The following is a 19,325-nucleotide window of genomic DNA, read 5'->3' as shown; positions in this document are numbered from 1 at the left end:
CACGCCAGGCCTCTCTGTCCATCACCAACTCCTGGAGTCTACCCAAACCTATGTCCATCGAGTCGGTGATGCCATCCAACCGTCTCATCCTGTCATCCCCTTCTCCTCCCGCCCCCAATCCTACCCAGCATTAGGGTCTTTTCCAATGAGTCAACCCTTCGCATGAGGTGGCCAAAGTATTGGAGTTTCAGCTTCAACGTCAGACCTTCCAATGAATACCCAGGATTGATCTCTTTTAGGATGGATTGATTGGATCTCCTTGCAGTTCAAGGGACTCTCAAGAGTCTTCTCCAACACCACAGTTCAAACGCATCAATTCTTTGGCGCTCAGCTTTCTTCACCGTCCAACTCTCACATCCATACATGACCACTGGAAAAACCACAGCCTTGACTAGACGGACTTTTGTTGGCAAAGTAATGTCTCTGCTTTTAAATATGCTATCTAGGTTGGCCATAACCTTCCTTCCAAGGAGTAAGCGTCTTTTAATTTCATGGCTGCAATCACCATCAGCAGTGATTCTGGAGCCCAAAAAAATAAAATCTGACACTGTTTCCACTGTTTCCCCATCTAGTTCCCATGTGCTTGCATAAGAGGATATTTTATGAACCTCATCCACCTCATAGCCTCTTCTAAACTTTTACTGTGAAAAGTTTCTCAATGTAATTAAAGGCTGCACTGATCTAATTAGGTTGATGAAATTTTCAGTAGGGATTTGATTCCCCCTAGCATTTCAATTATTTATTTATTTTTCTAGCATCCTTTATTAGGCTTATCCCAAGCAACTTTTAGTGGCAGCATTCTAAATTTTCTTACTCGGGCAATGTCTCCACTCACAGAACGTATTTTAAGACCTTCAGCAAGGACACATAGCTAAAAACAAACTTCAAATAAAGCATTCCAGGTCATTTTATTGAACACAATCCTTTACTTCCTTGTTGACTTCATTTCCCTACTAACAAATTATGTTGAGTAATTTTCACTCTGCAGGAGGGAAATAGGTGTTTCAAAGCATTATGAAGGCACAGAGGGACTAAGAAATGCATAGTAGCAGAAGGAGATTCTGAGCCTAGATTAATAAGGAGCAGCATGAGCCTTCCTTGTAAGTTATTTACTGCAGAAGCCCTCATGGTCAAAACACTGCAGCAGAAGCACATGTTAGTAAGTTTTCTACCATCTTGGAATATTAAAACACAAATGAACAAAAACCTCTAATGAGCACCTTAGGAATCAATGGTGATACTTTTACACACACACGTGCACACACACACACACACACACACATACACAGCTTTCCTAGGAGTCTAAGGTGAATGGGCAGGACTATAGGTGTCCTCAAATAGACTCTGTCTCACCTAGACACCATGATTTAACTTTCCACAGCATCTTCTGAATCTCTCTACTGTTGGAGCAATCACTCAAAAACTGGCTGCTGGAAAAACTAAATTTAATTTTAAATGATCTTCTTAAGTAACATATATTTCAGGTTTTAGTCAATAGCATAAAGAATGCAAAGAATATAAACAATGCTTCAGCCTAAGCATGATTAGTATTGCTTTTATAAAAATCAGATTTTTTTTTCTAAGAAGTGTATTTTCACAGACCTATCACCCTTCAGGAACTTCATAGATGTGGGCTGGTATATGGCTAATTTATTATTTATAATTCTTACTCTAACTTCTCAAATTTATATTCTTGAAAGTCATTTTCAGTGACCTCAAACATTTCTCCAAAGTCTTTTTGATTTATGATGAAAATACAAATTATTTTAAAAAAGATACTTTGATCCTCTTGTCATAAATTCTTGGCCATTCAAAGATCCTTCTTGGTTTGAACAAAGCAATATATGAAGTTCAGGTTAGAGTTTGCCAAATTATGTTGAAATAATTTATTTTAAAATTTGTTAATCACTAAAAAATAAATTTCTTAATGAAGTTGGCTGCTCTCCATGCAAACTGAGTCTCATTTCAAAAAAGCATTATCAAATGCCATATAGGTAAAGCCCTAACTTCTAGCTACTTCTAATAAACACTAGATTATGGGTTGTTGCAAAGTAATTTTTTTTCACTTTAATTTTCCAAGAATAGAGATGTGAATTAGTGAGAGTGGTAGGCCATCTCTAGTTTCATATCTTGAGATCTTGAGTGCCACTGTTCATAATGAAACAGAATCAGTGATACTATGTTTTATCTGACAATATTCTGTGCTCTAATCCTGTTACCCCTTCATTATTTTGAGGTGGAACAAATAACCTCTAGGTCTGTTTCCGCATTTTCAAGATAAGGAGGCTGAACTTGGAAAGTGACTGCCAGGATTCTTCCTGTTTCAACACTCCAAAATTTCTTCTATGATTTCAGACATGATATTATTAGTATCTCCTCCAGGACTGGTTATCCACAGGGAGATCACATACTAGACTTAAAAATAAAATGTTATGAGCCATAGGTAAAATCATAATTAAGGTTTTACATAACATTCTATAGGGCAGAAAGCCCACGACAGAGTTAAGGAAGGCTCATACGGGCTTAAAAGAGATGGGGTAAGAATGAATGTGGGTATGTTTCTCTCTTATCAGCAAATCTACAAAGCTCACCTATCTGAGATAAGGTGATGTAGCTCAAAGTCTATGATACTCTGTCACAATTTCATCTCAGTTGTAGGAAGTACAGAGCATTCTAAACAGATACTTAGACTTGGATGGAGACTAGGAACCATCCAAAATCTGACCCAGCAAAGTGTGCTTTGATTTATGAGCTGATCATACCCATATCCTTCCATACTAGTGTGTCAGGAGGAAATAAAGTATAAGAAATTACACACTAATAAAACATGGGCAGGACTTGCTCGAAACACATATCTTGGTCTGTGGAGGAAGAGATGTAGGAAGAGCTCTATCAGTAAGACTGATATCTATCCTAGACCTACAGAAACAGTAACGCAAGTGAATCCTCATTGTTTGGACTCAGTAGCTGAAGTCACACAGAAAACCACCTGACTTGGTTTTTGTGGTTAAAGACTAATTAAAAAGATAAGTGCAAAATACACAAGCAACAAGGATATAGCACGGGGAATTATAGCCATTATTTTGTAATAACCGATAATGGAGTAAGGGGCTTCCCAGGTTGCCCAGTGGTGATGAATCTACCTACCAAGCAGGAGACATGCAGGAGGCCCAGGTTCAATACCTGGGTTGGGAAGATCCCCTGGAGAAAAAAAAATGGCAACCCACTCCAGTATTCTTGCCTGGGAAATCCCATGGACAGAGAAGCCTGGTGGGCTACGGTCCATGGGGTCGCAGAAGAGCTGGGCATGATTTAGTGACTAAAACAACAATAGTGGAGTATAATCTGCAAAAAAATACTGAATCACTAGTGAATCAATACTGAATCAAGTACTAGTTGTACTTGAAACTAATATAAAATTGCAAATTGACTATAATTAAGAAATGAGTGGTAAAGTGTATCAACTACTCATTAACACAAAGATATTAACGTGAAATATAGTTCAATCTGAAACTGTAATTTTAGATTAAGGCAATCCATTGAAGACTCATACACACAGGAAGTTGCCTGGCCCAAACTGAAATGTCAGAAGATGACGAGGCACTGCAGAAACTCTCATGTTTTAACAGGATACCCAGAAGGGCTCTTTAGCTAGATTTCAGTTTCCAGTGAAGATCCTTGGATTTCCTTTCCTTTTCCCAGTCGTTAGCAAGACTAACTTACCAAAGAGGTTGATGGTAGATTGGAGAGATCACAGTAAAAATGACGGGAATGATGTAGATAGTTAGGGTTATGATTCTGCCCCCACTCCAACTCCCATCTCCAAAAGAGAGATTCAGCCATCATACTGTGAAATCTAAGTATGTTTACATCATGCTTCTCCCTAGCTTGAAGTGCATTCTCCATCCCCAGCATCAACAAATCATAATTATCCCTCAAGATGCTCACATTCTGACCTTCTCTGGGTCTTCCTCATCTACTAGATCCCCATTCATTCAATCTCATTCATATTCAAACGGGTATAATGGTACCACACAATTGAATACCTCATTCCTCACAGTCTATATTACATTTCTGAAAATTGTTTCTTTTTGTAACAAACGTGGGGGCTTACACAATCTTCTAACAAATATTTTTGTTAGGACACTGTATATTATGGTGGCTAAGGGTACACAAAATTCTGAAATAAGACTGCCATGATTTAGGCTTTACAATTTGTTAGCCATGAGACCTTTGCTCAAGAAACTTACCTGTGCCAAACCTTAGTTTCCTTGCCCCCAAAATGCAGATAATTACTACTTATATTGTGGAAATCCCTATAAAGCTCTTAGGATTGCATCAGGTGCAAAATAAGAGCTCAGAAAATGCCTATTATTATAACAATGATAATAATTATTAAGATTTTATTATGCTCACGGAGCTTAGTGCAGTCTTAGGTCATGTTGCATGTTTGTAAAAATTAAAAGGTCTTTTCTGAGAGACAGTCGATCCCTACCAACACAAAGCACAACTACTTCTTAGGACTCTTCTATGCACATTCACATACTAGGCAATGCAATACCCAGTATATTTATATAAATGGAAAACAGGTCAGGATAATTTAAGCACTGATAGTTTTTCACTGATGCTTACCTGAATTGAGTTTGATTAGAATATTTTCTTTAAAATAAACCAAAGCACATCACTGCTTACCAGCAACATCTATGGCTAATCAATAATGAATTCAAAGTTATTAAATTTTATATTTTATAGGTCTGCACCATTAAACTACAGCCATATAATGCAAAAGGAACTTCTGGTTCTAGCAGCCAAAAGAAACTGGGTTGTACCTGAATGAAAACAGGCAGCTTTTATGGAAAAATATTCATACAAGTCAAAACCCAAGAACATTCCTGATTTTTTTCTTCTCACACCCCAACAAGTTCTAATCCTATCAAAAGTTACAATCAACAATGACAGCTGAGAATGAGGGATGAAATTCTTGATATCTTTTAGCCTGAAAGCTTCACTCAGGTGAACATCAAGTTAACTCATTAGCTCACAAATGAAACATCTTTACTTCCATTAGAACATAGTTAAAATATAGGAACAAAGCTTATTTTATCATTCAGATTCATTTTGTGCTTGTTGAACTTGGTCTCTTTTAGCCAATTTTTTTTTTTCTTTTTTCCTGTAATGCTCAAATAAGTCACCACTGAATACATAACACCTAAGGCATTTGTAGAGATGAGCAAGGTGTTTGGCTTAACTCTAAATCCAATATTTCTTTATGTCTGAATTCCTTTTATCACAAATATGACTGCCCATGCAAATCTTAGCTGTGAATTACTTATAGCCTATAAAGATGAGGAACTTAATTCGCTGATAATGTTCCATAAGCTTCCCTCATCCCTCAAAACCTCTAAAAACCACAGTGGAATATTGAATTTAAGGTTGGGCCCTTTGACACCACAAACATCAGGTCTTCAGCAAAGGTGCTTTGAGTCCGGATCTGAAATGATGAGATCATGAATTAGAAATGATTCTGGTGACAGTGATATTTACCTCTTTGAGACAACCCATAAAGTTGTTACTGACTGGTGACCCTGGAAGGTCTGCTGTGCTGGGACTGCCTCCAACATAGAAAAAGTCATCAGACCCCAGCATGGTATAATCTTCTTGCGTGTAGCCCGTTGTGGTAAGAATCCCATCCACTGATATTGTCACCTAGATAACAAAGCACAGGGAAAGGACACGCTATACTCAGACCTAGATACTGTAATCCTGGGATATGCCTGTGTTGTGTTTTGTTTTGTTTTTTCATTTGCATTTTGCTTTTTTTTTTTTTTTTTGGTTTTTATTTTTAGACCTATGGCGGAACCCATTTTCATGTCTGTTTGAGGTTTATTCTTGGATTCTATTCAACTAGCCCTAAGAGGTCTAAACTAGTTAGAGAGTTAACTGGTTATTGAACTAGTGTCAGCATCATCCCTATGGCAACTCAAAAGTTATTTAGCAGACACAAAAATGGTGTTAGTAAAATGCTTCCTAGGTTAGTTTTGCTGGTGTACATATTAGTAAAGTTTAGTCGTCTGTAATTAACTAATCACACGTGCACCTTGTTAACAGAAAAGGCGCAAGCTCTTTCCAGCAGTGTCACTGTTTGCACTATTGAGCAGCAGTTGTCCAGCATGCAAGTGCCTGCATCCATGCTAAAGGGGAGGGGGCGCAAAACAACCAGTGGAAGCGGCACACGTTGATGTGCACATGCAGGAGGGACACGACAGTTGAGAAAGGAAAGGAAACGGGGAGAACCAAAGGAAAACACACAACTGCTCGATGATGAGGGAGAGATGAGTGGGTGTGGCATCTCCAGCATTCCCAAATCAGGGGTGCATGCCATGCGTCATGAATGGTTTGAGGCTGGCTGAGCTTGCGGTCACTCGGGCCAGCCACCATTTAGTCTTATCCCGTGTTAAACCACAGCTGGATGCAAAACGTTCGAAACGTGAACGATGCCCCTACAGGTGAGTTGGAAAACAGAAGTTGACAGGAACAGGTAAAAAATAAGAAGGTCAACAACAGATGAAAAGAAGGAGGTCAAAGTAAGCAGAAGAGTACCAACCGCAGTTCCTCTTTTGTTAATGATGTCTACAGTTAAAAGAAAGAAAGAAAACACACGGCAAACCCAAAATAAGAAACAATTAGAATGATATCTACCGAACAATGTAGTTTGTTTACCATAGCGTGTCCAATGCCTGAGTGCTTTGTGGAGAAGGGGGGAGAAAGGAAATTAAAAACTGTGAACAAAATAACGATCGTTACTTAAAAAATATGATGGTCTCTACCATGTTAGTACATTTTTTGATTCAGGTAACGGTTAGTAGAATGAAACATTCCATGAATGACATGTTAGTTATTAAGCATGTTAGTAACATAGAAAAAGGGCAAAAAAATTTTACAAGAAAAAAGCAGACTAACAAATAGGCCTCCCACAGAGGTAATATTTTTCCTGCCAGTATTGTTCGTAACTTGCTATGAGACAGAAACAGACATATGGCAATGTTCCTTTGTCTCCCTGAGTACATCTGACAGACATTTAAAAAGTCTAAAAGGGACTCAAAGGCCTAAAGCTCATCAGCTGACCACTGCCACCTTCTGCCCAGAAGTGGTCCCTCCCCCACCCTGGCCCACCCCAGCCCCTACAAATTCATAGGAATTGGTTGGCATTGCCCTACTACTCAATTTTACAGCATACAAGGACTCCTCCTCAACTCCAAAACTTCCTTCGGTCATATTGATGGACTTTAGGATCACAGTTTACTGCAATGAAACAAAGCAAAGATCCTGACACATAGAATGAGTAGAATGGATTTGTTTTTAATCTGTCCTGCCACACATGCACCCCGGCTGTATAACTGCAGTTTCCTTGGAGCTACCAATTAGCAGTTTGGTTTGTAACCTGAGCAAAGGCAAATCTAGAAAGTGGGCTCCTCAAGCCCCACCCTTCCTTCTGTGCTTCTCTCAAATGAGCCTTCGGCCTCTTGGTGAGAATCTGAGAGAAAAATAAAAAGGGAAAACCAAAGAGACACACGTATAGGAAGTCTGTGGTCTACAGCTACCCTGATGGTGGGAAACTATCCCCCAGGGCAGGTGGGAAACATGCAGGGCCCCTCCCGTGACACTAAGGCCTCTGAAAGGTCTTGGAGGGTCTCAGGAATCCTTTACTTTTACTCCTCTTCCTCAGCTAGGCTAACTCTGCACTCCTAAAATTCCTGGTTGCTGGTCTAGCTTGGACAGTTTAAGCCTTTCAGAAGCGGGAAAGAAAAGGTTAGTGAGTTAACAGCTCAGAAAGAGAGGGCTGTTTTAGTAAAGGAAAACCAGAGACAATCCGGTCATTCTGCAACTGTTCAGAGAAACAACAAATATGTTAAGGATATTAGTTTGAGATCAGCATGTACTGCAGAAAAATTAGTCACTGTCAACACTTTACAAAATGGTACATTGTAATATCATAAAATTTCAAATAGTAACCAAAACTTATCATGTTCAGTATATAAGGACAATCTATTCACTTTCATCTGAATATATATATATATATATATATATATATATATATACTGTAATAATATGTCTCAGCTAAAAGCATACAGTATATGGGGACCCATAGATAGACTGAAAAAATGGTATTTTTCTAATATGTAGACACTTGGAAGAATTTTTTAAAAATATAATCAAATAGAAATGGGTATTTAGAAGATGAACTGGTCTCTGCAGAGACATCTGGGGCTTAACATAAGTGTCTGTGTTAAAAAAATAAAAATATCTTCATAAATAAATTCTTTAGGAGATGTGGAAATCCCCAAAGCCTTCAGGGGCTTTTTCTGTCCTCATTTCAGAAATTGGGCTGGGGAGGAAGTAGGGATCGATGCAATCTTGAATCACAAACACATTGTTGTTTGATTTTTTTTTTTAACTACAAAAAAGGAACTGTGATTTAATGATCCCAATGTACATGCTTCCGAATGATCACCATGAAAACTATAATTTAAAATCAAATAAACAAAAAACCAAAAACACAACAGAATCACACACGTCACAGGAAGGGCAGGTCTCAGGGATGACCTTGCAGCCCTCTGGGAAACTCACATGTTGATGAGTCAAAACAGCGTTTGGGCCCCTGGAACTTTCTAGATATGCCCCTGCTCAAGTATGGCAGGAAGATTTATCTCAGAAGAAGAAAAAGCTAATTTGTAAGCGACTCTGAGGAGCCCTATCTCATGTTGTTAGGGTTTTCAAGTACCACACAAACACAGCTGTAGCGAGAAACAAAGCCAGTTACTCTCTTATCCACTGCGCTGTTACCTGACGCAGATTCCTGGTGACTTTCACATCATGCCAGGCATTATCATTAAACTTTCCATTCACGGGCTCCACTAGTGCTTCAAAGGCCCCTGATCCCAAATTAATGACCAGAGAGACAGCTCCATTTTTCAGGGCGAGATTGACATAATCGGCTGATTTCCCAGTGTGAAGCATCAGTCCATTCCTCTGAAGGGTTTTAAAGGACAGAGTTATTTCATCGCTGCTGCTTTGAATGGGGTTTTGAGACAAGTCGTAGCAGAAGTATTCTGATCCCTTGAAAGTGGCAATATATTCTTCTTTTCCTGGAGGAAAACAGATACACACATGCATAAGTAAAGAAATATACTATGCAAATTACCATATCTTAACAGAAACGATCACTAATCAGCCCCCAGATTAACTCTTTGTCTAGTTAACATTCATGACAAGAGCCTTGTCATAGTTAAACAGCACTGTGAAAAAGTGAAAGGGGTAGTCGCTCAGTCGCGTTGGACTCTTTGTGAACCTGTGGACTGTAGCCTGCCAGGCTCCTCTGTCCACGGAATTCAGGCAAGAATACTGGAGTGGGTTGCTATTCCCTAACAATACTGTAGGTGGCAGCATATTTTTAAGAAACGTCAGCTATTGGGACATCAACTGCAATAGCTAAATCTGACATTCTTGAAAATTCAATTAATTTTTAAGTATCACTGCAAGAGCTCTGATCAGAGCAAGCAGCTCTGTGATATCTCCAGGGCACGAGTCAGGTACCATAAATACATATTGGATGGTTCTACTCTGCTGGCAACAATGGATTCCAAAGTGTTTGCAACATTCTCTCTACCCAACCGAGGTTATTTTAATTTTCAGTGAGGTATTTATATTCAAAGATCTTCTCAGTGAAGAGCCAAATATTTCCACCATTGAGAAACCATAACAAATTATCTGGTGAGGGGAAAGTAAAGAAGAAAAATAACAGAATTTGGTCTGGGAATGAATAAATTTCTTATAGAACAAATGCATTTTTTTTCTCCCTGGGTGGAGGGGACAGTGATAGAAGGCTTAATGGCAGAAGCTGGATTATTTGTTCATTCCCTGATCTCACCAAGCAGATGGCAAGACTGGATTTTATGAGACTGATAAGAATTCCAGCACATTCTCGGGGGAATAGCATGTAAATGAGGTCTCAACATTTTCTATATTTCTCAGTCTTCTCCACATTTATTTAGGGGTAACAATGTGGATCCAACAAAATGATAAATCAAACAGAAATGGTGGCTATTTGGAAAGAGCAGTCTTTTCCCACTAATTAAGTGAGTTTAATCAAAGGAAAAGTAGAGGCCAAAAGCTCCCTCAACTCTCTAGGGAATGATGGCATTGTACCAAGAAAAATGAGACAGTATGGTCTGGACTCAGCTTCTAATAAACTATAAACATAGAATTACAAGTGGTACTAGAGAATCTGTTTCACTGGTAATACAGCATCTCTACTGTGCCCACTGGAGGGTTCATATACCAACAGGGGTCTCACTTTTATCTTTATCCTGGCAATAGGATTTTAACTCAGGACTACTTTCATTCAGTAGACATATAAGTCATGTCTTTGCATTGGAGCTCAAATTAAGATCTCAGCTCATCAGGGTCCAATGACCTGACTCTCTGGATACAGCAAGCATCGTAACCAATATAGGCAGGCAAGGCAAGGCAAGGCACTGAGTGAGATAGTGAGCACCTAAGAACTTTCACAAGAGAGTGAACCCTTGAGGAAGTGTTATTACCTACTAGTAAACTATTAGTGAAGACTAGTGGTCAGGCCAAATCCACTACAATCTAGTCAGAGTCATAGCAATGACAGCCCAATCCATACTAAAGGGTCCCTTCCCTTCATATACTCAAATTATTAGCTGAAATCGGCAAGTGTAAGCCCGGTGCTAGTCTTCAGCGATAGTGGAGTGAACAACACCGACCTAATCCCTTTCTCTGAAAGTCTATGGTTTAGGTGTCTGCTTCTCAGGTCAGTTCAATATGGCAAATGGCTTGATATTGGGAGCCAATACAACTAAATATTTATAATATAATGAAGGGAAAAAAAGAAAAAAAATAGGCTAAAGTATGAATTTAGATCCTAGCTGGCCACGTGTTAACTGTACTGGGGGGCATTTATGCATCTTTTAAAATTTCAGTTTCTAAACATGGTTAGTGATAACACTCTCTCATGATATAATGAAATTATGCTGTACAGACATCTGGGAAAGTTGGTAGGCACTAGCAATGGTAGATGTCTTCCTCCTAGCCTAGCTAATGTAATAAATGTGATAAATGATGTAAAACAAATAGCATATGCCATATTTCATGAAATCTAGAAAACTCTCTTTAAGATCAGTTATAGAACAAGATGCTCACTATCAACATACTGTGCTTCAAGTCCTAGCTAATGTAGGAAGAAAAGAAAAACTTAAGAGCATTATCAAGATTACAAGTGGAAAAAAAAATCACATTAGCAAATATAATTGTACAATTGAAAGACCAAAAGTATCTTCAAAATCTATTAGGTTTAAGATACTTCAGAAAGATTGCAGGGTTCTATGAACTGGGGGAAACCAATGTTTTAAACATATAAACAGATTGATAGATCAGGTGAAATTCCAACAAAAATATCAATATATATATATTTTTTAATGAATGTGAAAAACTGCTTCTATAAGTTCTATGGGAAAACAAAGAATCCAAAATAGCCAAAATAGACCAGAGAAGATTAAGGAAGTTTCCTGTGTAAAGATGAACAACTATTAGAAAATCATGATAATAAAGATAATTCATTAGGATAGACAAAAGGAGAGAATAAAGATAATAATCAAACTAAAAATAATCTTATGCATATATGAAAATGATTTATGTCAAGTCAGGCATTGCAAAAAAGTGAGAAAAGTATAGATTAGTCAATAAGTGGTGTTGGGACAACAGGTTAACTACATAAATAAAGTGAAATTGAATATTTACATTATTTTGTTTATAAAAATCAATTCTCCATGGACTAAGAACATAAATTAATGAGGTAAATCTGTAAGCTTTTTGTTAAGACAAGAAATTATGATATGGAGGTATGGAAGGATTTATTAAACAGGCATAAAAAAACTAATACAATATTGACATATTCAACTACATTAAAATTAAGAACACCTGGTTATCAATAATACCATAAAGAGAGTAAGAATCTAAATTAAGTTGGCAGAAAATAATTTCATACCATATTAATCTGCAAAGGACTACAATACAGGATTTGCAAAGCATTCTGATAAATCAGTTTGGAAAAAAAAAGATGAACAATGGGAAAACTGGCAAAATATGTTTGGATATGGATACAACCGAACAACAACAACAATGTCATAGAAAAACCGGTTTATACTATAAGAATAAATAAAAAGATGTTCAATTTTTTTTTTTTAAAGATGTTCAATTCTTTGAGTCTTCAGGGAAAGGCAAAACTCAAATTCAGAATTCATTTTGCAGCCATGAAATTGACAAAAATTGACAAGACAGAAAAACTCCAGGTTTTGTAAAAGCCATTGAAAAATAGTCATTGTTATCCAATGCAAATTAATGAGAGTGCTGATGAGTTTAAAATAGACCAACTGCAATAAGCACTATTGCTTAAGCCTTATGCTACTCCATGGGAACATCACATATTATAAAGGTATTGGTCTTTAGCAAATGGTTACCATAATCAATAAAAATAACATTCCCAATTTCTTTCAACCCATTACTCTCTTCTCACTGCTCCGATCATTTGATGATAGGGAGTCAAGAGAATTCTGGCTCATATCCATATACATATATCAGATATGGTGAGATTCACTTATCTGAAGGGGATATTTGCAAACTTTTCATCCCCACTGAATACTCAGAAGAGGTCTCTGAACCAAAGGGAGTTTTAGAGATCTTCTTCTAGCCCTAGTTTATATCATTGGAAAGTGATGCACATGGAGTTTAAATTACTGTCAAATTCAGAAAATGCCAGTCACAGAAGAGGACTTGAATTCAGCCTTCTACCCATAAATATTAAATAACAGAGACTGGATCCTTGAAGAGGCGTGTTGCTAGTTAAGAGGCTGTAGTATTTTATCCAACAGACTTCACATCATTCCAAATATGATCTATGCAAAATAAATCTTGACAAGATTTATCTGCCAGATAATGTGGCAGAGCCAAAGGAAAAGTAATAAATATTAGCATTCGTAGTTCACTAGATGGAAATCTGTGAAGTTATATGAATGTCAATGACATTTCACACCATCATATTCCTATTACTCAAAAATGAAAATATATCACTCCTTTTATGTTGTTCAATACCAAATTAAGATAATTTAAATTTTCATTAAAGGCAACCATGTAGTTTTGGAAGAATTCACCCTATAGAATATATCTTTACATCAAAAAGTCATAAATGAGACATGAATCTAAGCAGGGAAATATTTTTGTTATGTTATTTTTCAAGAAAGAATTTGTTTACCATATGAGAATATGTAGTGAAGCCGCTCAGTCGTGTCTGATTCTTTACAACCCCATGGACTGTAGCCTACCAGGCTCCTCTGTCCATGAGATTTTCCAGACAAGAGTACTGGAGTGGGTTGCCATTTCCTTCTCCAGGAGATCTTCCCAACCCAGGAATTGAACCCAGGTATCCCATATTGTAGGCAGATGCTTTACCGTCTGAGCCACCAGGGAGACTATGTAAGTCATCAAATTTTCTTCAAGAGGACTATAATTCGTCCTTGTTACCATACTGTCTTTATCATTAAGTTTTGTGCTATGTCGAATGCAAATACCAAGTAGCACAGTAAAGACTTATTCATGCTTTCCTGTTGAACAATTAAAGAAAGGGTCTACATCCATTAAAAGATAAGATCCAAATATCTTATGCATTTCTAATATGCTCTAAAATAATAAACATCAAAAAGAAATTAGATTCACAGCTATAGGAAAAGATGTTCAACTTTATTAGAATTCAGAGAAATGCAAACTAAACCATAATAAAATATCAATACATTACATTACAATGAATAAAAAAAAAAAATACAACAAGTGAAAAAGACAAAATGTACCAAGTGTTAGGATGTGGAGCAACTAGAACTCTTATGTATTGCTGGTGAGAACTACTTTTTGAAATTAGCAGTATCTTTTAAAGCTAAATTTGCCTATCTTGTGACCCAAGAATCTCCCCTTATAAGTATCCATCCAACAAAATGAACACAAGATCATCAGAATGACACACTAGAATGTTTACAACAACACTCTGCATAATAAACTCAAACTGAACAGTACTTAAATGCCAATCAATACTAAAATGGATAAATAAGTTGGGGCATAATTATAGAATATTATATTGAACAGCAAAGAGAATATATGATCTATAACTACATGTAAAAATATGGATAAATCTCATAATGATAACATTGAGTAAAAAAAAAAAGCCAGACAAAAGAGAAGATACTTATGATTTCATTTATATATAAAAAAAAAAAACAAAACTAAATCTCTACTGTTATAAGTCAAGGTACTGACTGCCTTTGGTAGAAATGAAGGGGACACTAGTTAGGAGGACTTTGGGGGTATGAGCAATGTTCTGTTCTTGATCTGGGTTTTTTTATGTGTGTGATCAGAGTGCAAACATTCATATAACTATACACTAATGATATATGCACTTCCTAGTATTTATACTATATTTCAAAAAATAATTTACATTCATAATCTAGATGACTGAGAACAAAACAAATTCATCTGGTTAAGTCTTTTCTTCCTGATTAATAGGGTGATATGAGCAAGACATTACTTTATTAATGGTACTTTTATTAGTAAAAATGAAAATAACAACAATAGTAATAATACCAACTATGCATCACTTTAAAACTTTTCTATGTATATCAATATCCCTTAATACCATTTGCTCTCCAGAGCAACCTCACAGGATTTAGAAAATATATATAACCTGCATGGATATAATTATAATTGTATGATAAAATTTGATAAAATTTTAAGGGACCATACTCCAAATGTGCTGATTATTGGATCACTGTCGAGATGAAGGGGGTGTCTACTACTCATCATAGAAATGTTACAACAGAATTAGAGAAACAGTTAAAAAATAAACTGCTCAAAAACTTGATTTATTTTTCTAATATTCTATATTAATTTGCTTTCTGTTATAATACAATTGGAGAAAGAGATATCTAATGGGTGCCACTGGATTTTAGTCCTCACCAATTTCCAACTCTCTTATGACTTAGACAAAAATACACAATTCTTGCTCATCTAGTTTTCTGAAGGGAAGTTCAATGAAAAAAATCTAAATTGTATAAAATCCGAGTTCTATTCTGAAGTCTAAAATCACTCAACTGAACAAGGAAGAATATGTAGAAAACATGACTTCCCAGACATGTCAGATAAAACAAAGAAAGCTAAATCTAGAGGATTTAGAACATGAATCAAAGTGAGAGAGAGAAGTTGCTCAGTCTTGTCCGACTCTTTGCGACCCCATGGACTGTAGCTGACCAGGCTTCTCTGTCCATGGGATTTTCCCAGGCAAGAATACTGGAGTATTGGGAATACTGGGTTTCCATTTCCTTCTCCAGGGGATCTTCCTGATACAGGGATTGAACCTGGGTCTCCCGCACTGCAGGCAGACTCTTTACCATCTGAGCCACCAGGAAATTCCGAAGTGTGAGGGAGACACTCAGAAAAGCTCAGGTAAGCATGGGTTACATTCATAGAAGTTCTTAGAAGAGGGATGGGATGGTCTTGTGCTTTAGTGCTGGGTGGCTCATGCCTGCTATCACACTCCTATTTAGACAAGCTGGAATTTATTGGATATATGTTGAGATGATAAAAGGCTTCTAGATTATATAAGGTAGTGTCAAAAACCCTCTAAAGAAAAATTTAGAAGACATGTGACAGAATCTTCAAACATCAGGAAGGATGTTCCCTAGAGGAGCAATTCCATTTTGCAGCCAATCAGGGGTGTGAATAGAATTAAAGCATAAAAGCTATGATAAAATATATCTCAAAATAATAGACTTTATAAAAGAGCTATCCATAGGTGGAACATTTCATTTGCTAGAAAACAAATTTCTCATCACAGAAAGGACTTAAACATAACTGAAACTTAACTGGATATGGCAGATGGTGTTCAATCTTTGGATGGTCAACTGAACAAACGGACCCTTTTCAACAGCAAGAATTACTGATTTCTACTTTAGAGAGTAGAATATTCGACCAAAAAAAAAAAAAGTTATATGACTTCCTGAGTTCACTCACAAATTGATTCTCAGAGCAGTGCCCCTTCCCATTGCTTATGCTTTGGGTAAAGTCTCACTAATTTTACCCTATGTTGCCACAACTTTCAAGTTCACTGAACTTCTTTACTAAGTGAAGGACCTGCAAGGAAATGACCTTAGTTCCTAAGGACAAAGATATCTATGGTCAGAGAGAAGTCTTACTATTCCCACTTACATGGAGAATGTCAGGCTATTTTCTGAAGGCAAGAGCCTGACCTACATTACTGTTCTCAATTATCTTGCTTTTCATATACACAACCCCAAATCACACAGTGGAACCTTAGAAGGTTTCACTATACCTTAAAATATTTTCTAAGGTTGTGTTCAACACAAACCAGGAACTAAAATCAACACATTAAAAAAAAAAAAGTGAATAAAACCCGACATTTGAGTAAGAGGCTTGTTTCATTTGTTTTACTGCTCTAGAAGTCAAATACACAAGAATATCATGCCAAAAATATCCTTGACTAAACAAAGGTACACACTAGAAGTTTACATTATTAAATTAAATAAAAGCTTGGCTGTCTCTGACTATGAAGATAAAGCAAGCTTAGAAAAATAGAAAAAGAAGGTCTGCCTATTGAATCACATCAGGTTAAATTCTCAGTTCCTAAGAAGTGTAACAGAAAACAGCGTAGTTTTATTTGCCAAAATCCTTTGTAATTTATACATTAAAACAATTAATCACTGTAAGGAAAAATAGCATTATTTTAAAGGGAGAATAGTTCTTTATCTGGACTTTCTATCTGATGAAATGTCATAAATCATTCCAAAATTCCCAAATATGATTCAATCTACAGAAATTCTGTGGTTAGCTTCTATTGTTTGCAGCAAGAAATAAAGCTTCATAAAATATTCATTCTTCAAGGTTTTATTTCACTTCAGATATACCTCAAGGCAACCAATCCGGAAGTAAGTTGCCATGTATCCATCAGATAACCCTAGAAAAATAGGCACACTTTTAATGATGATATATGTGAAGTCATTAAATATGAAAGTGGAAGACTTAGATATTATTTGACATAATGCTTTCATTTATTAGATGAAGAGAGTGAGGGCTGAACAGATAAAAGCATGATCACATTAATTAATTGGAGTAGAATCATAATATGTAAACTCCTTTTGCTTTCTTTATTCCAATCTTACTCTCTTCCTTACTCCCTAGATAATGCCATGAAATGAGCCTCTAACTAATGCCCCAAAACTAAATGCCATCTACACTTGAAGTGAAGTCGCTCAGTCGTGTCCAACTCTTTGCAACCCCATGGACTGTAGCCTACCAGGCTCCTCCATCCATGGGATTTCCCAGGCAAGAGTACTGGAGTGGGTTGCCATTTCCTTCTCCAGGGGATCTTCCCAACCCAGGGATCGAACCCGGGTCTCCTGCATTGTAGGCACACGCTTTACCGTCTGAGCCACAAGGGAAGCCCTTATTTACACTTGAACATATTCTAAAAAATAAAAATAAAAAATAATAGGACACAGCCCAATACTCCAGGACAGTTTTCCAATTTTATTGTGCAACTTATTTGCATTTGTTTGAATATCTGCAGGTGCTGGGAACCAAACAGGCCACTCCATGCCTAACTGGCCTGATGACCATTCACTTCGGCACAGATCAGATGACATGCAGGGAAAGGCATAAACAAACATTCACCAGGTGTACAATACTGTAATTTCTGGGCCTGCCTCGGCCTGTCACAGTTGAATCTATGACTAGACTCCATCATCTTTTAACCTGGTGGATATCAGTGACACAATCAAAGCAAACACAGCGTTGTATGTGCTGTGCTTAGTCACTCAGTCATGTCTGACTCTTTGTGACACCATGGATTGTAGCCCACCAGGTTCCTCTGTCCACGGAGATTCTCCAGGCAAGAACACTGGAGTGGGTTGCCATGCCCTCCTCCAGAGGATCTTCCCAACCCAGGGAAGGCAGATTCTTTACCATCTGAGCCACCAGGGAAACCCATAGTGTGGTGAATATAGGTTTTCCAAAGCAACTCTATATAAACTTATGATTTCTTTGGGTGTCAGTGGATGAATACCTAATAAATAAATAAATATATATGTATATATGGCATATATACTATTATATATATAATTAGAGGATTACAATAATGTTTACAGCAGATTTATAGATACCCTGTATTTAAACATATATATATATAAACATTCCTCATTTATTCTATTCCTCACTATACTATGGAGGCAACCCACGCTAGTATTATTGCCTGGAGGATCCCATGGACAGAGAAGCCTGGAAGGCTACAGTCCATAGAATGGCAAAGTCAGACATGATTGCAGCAACTTAGCACACACTCACACATTTATACTGATCAGTATAAATGAAAAACACTTGGATTTTCTTTTATTTATTTACTTTTGACTGTGCTGGGTCTTCGTAGCTTTGAGAGGACTTTCTCTAGTTGTGGTGAAAGGGGGGCTACTCTTTGTTGCAGTGCAAGGGCTACTCATTGTGGTAGTTTCTCTTATTGGGGAGCACAGCTTCTAGGTGTGTGGGCTTCAGCAATTGTGGTACACAGTCTCAGCAGTTGTGGTTTGGAGGCTCAAGAGCGCAGGCTCAACAGTTGTGGCACATGGGCTTAGTTGCTCCATGGCTTGTGAAATCCTCCCGGACCAGGGACTGAACCCATGTTCCCTGCACTGGCAGGCAGATTCTTATCCACTGTGCCACCAGGGAAGTCCAAGAACATTTGAATTTTAGAGTACCACACTTTGCACCAGGAGAAGGGATACTGGAAACCCATGGTGTGTCTTTGATCTTAAGGCAAAGAATATTGAATCCCAAAAATCACACATGTAAAGCCTAGTATTGAAGTTCAAATTGAGAGGGAGATTAATAATCCATTCAGGCACCATTCTGGTCAAACTTTTTTTATTTTATTCCATGTACAATGGGAAGTCATTGGAGTATTGCAGGCTGAAAAGTGATAAGATTTGATCTGCATTTTAAAAAGTTAACTCTGACTTCTATGTAGACATTGGATTCTGGATATGTAAGAAAGTGACAGCAATGAGACCGATAGTTATAAAGTTATAGATCATAGGAATAGGGGCTATAGAGTCATATACAACTGGGTTTGAATTCCACTCTCACATTGTGAGTAATAATCACTCATCTTAAAAATCTGTTTTCTGATCAGTGAG

General features: G+C 37.2%; 1 protein-coding gene across 23 annotated transcripts in view; it reads right to left on the bottom strand.

Moving 5' to 3' along the window:
• Positions 1-19,325, bottom strand: part of NRXN1 (neurexin 1) — a 1,199,463-nt gene that overhangs the window by 745,497 nt on the left and 434,641 nt on the right. For 12 of the 23 annotated variants that reach the window (XR_014083047.1, XR_014083048.1, XM_081593719.1 and 9 more), the window contains 2 exons: positions 8,845-9,146; positions 5,545-5,706 (listed from right to left, as the gene is read on the bottom strand). Coding sequence is in view for 21 of the 23 variants with exons in the window: in XM_081593719.1 (XP_081449845.1) it covers positions 5,545-5,706; positions 8,845-9,146 (464 nt within the window). In the remaining 2 variants the exon portion in view is untranslated. Of the gene's footprint in view, positions 1-5,544; positions 5,707-6,699; positions 6,745-8,844; positions 9,147-19,325 lie in introns of all 23 variants that reach the window. The other 11 variants (XM_081593711.1, XM_081593713.1, XM_081593721.1 and 8 more) reach the window with 2 other exon arrangements.

This window comes from Giraffa tippelskirchi, chromosome 4, assembly GCF_054371585.1.
Source record: "Giraffa tippelskirchi isolate mGirTip1 chromosome 4, T2T-mGirTip1v1.2.pri, whole genome shotgun sequence".
Lineage (NCBI taxonomy): Eukaryota > Metazoa > Chordata > Mammalia > Artiodactyla > Giraffidae > Giraffa > Giraffa tippelskirchi.
The sequence above is the reverse complement of the archived record's forward strand: the minus strand, read 5'-3'. Positions and strand labels throughout refer to the sequence as shown.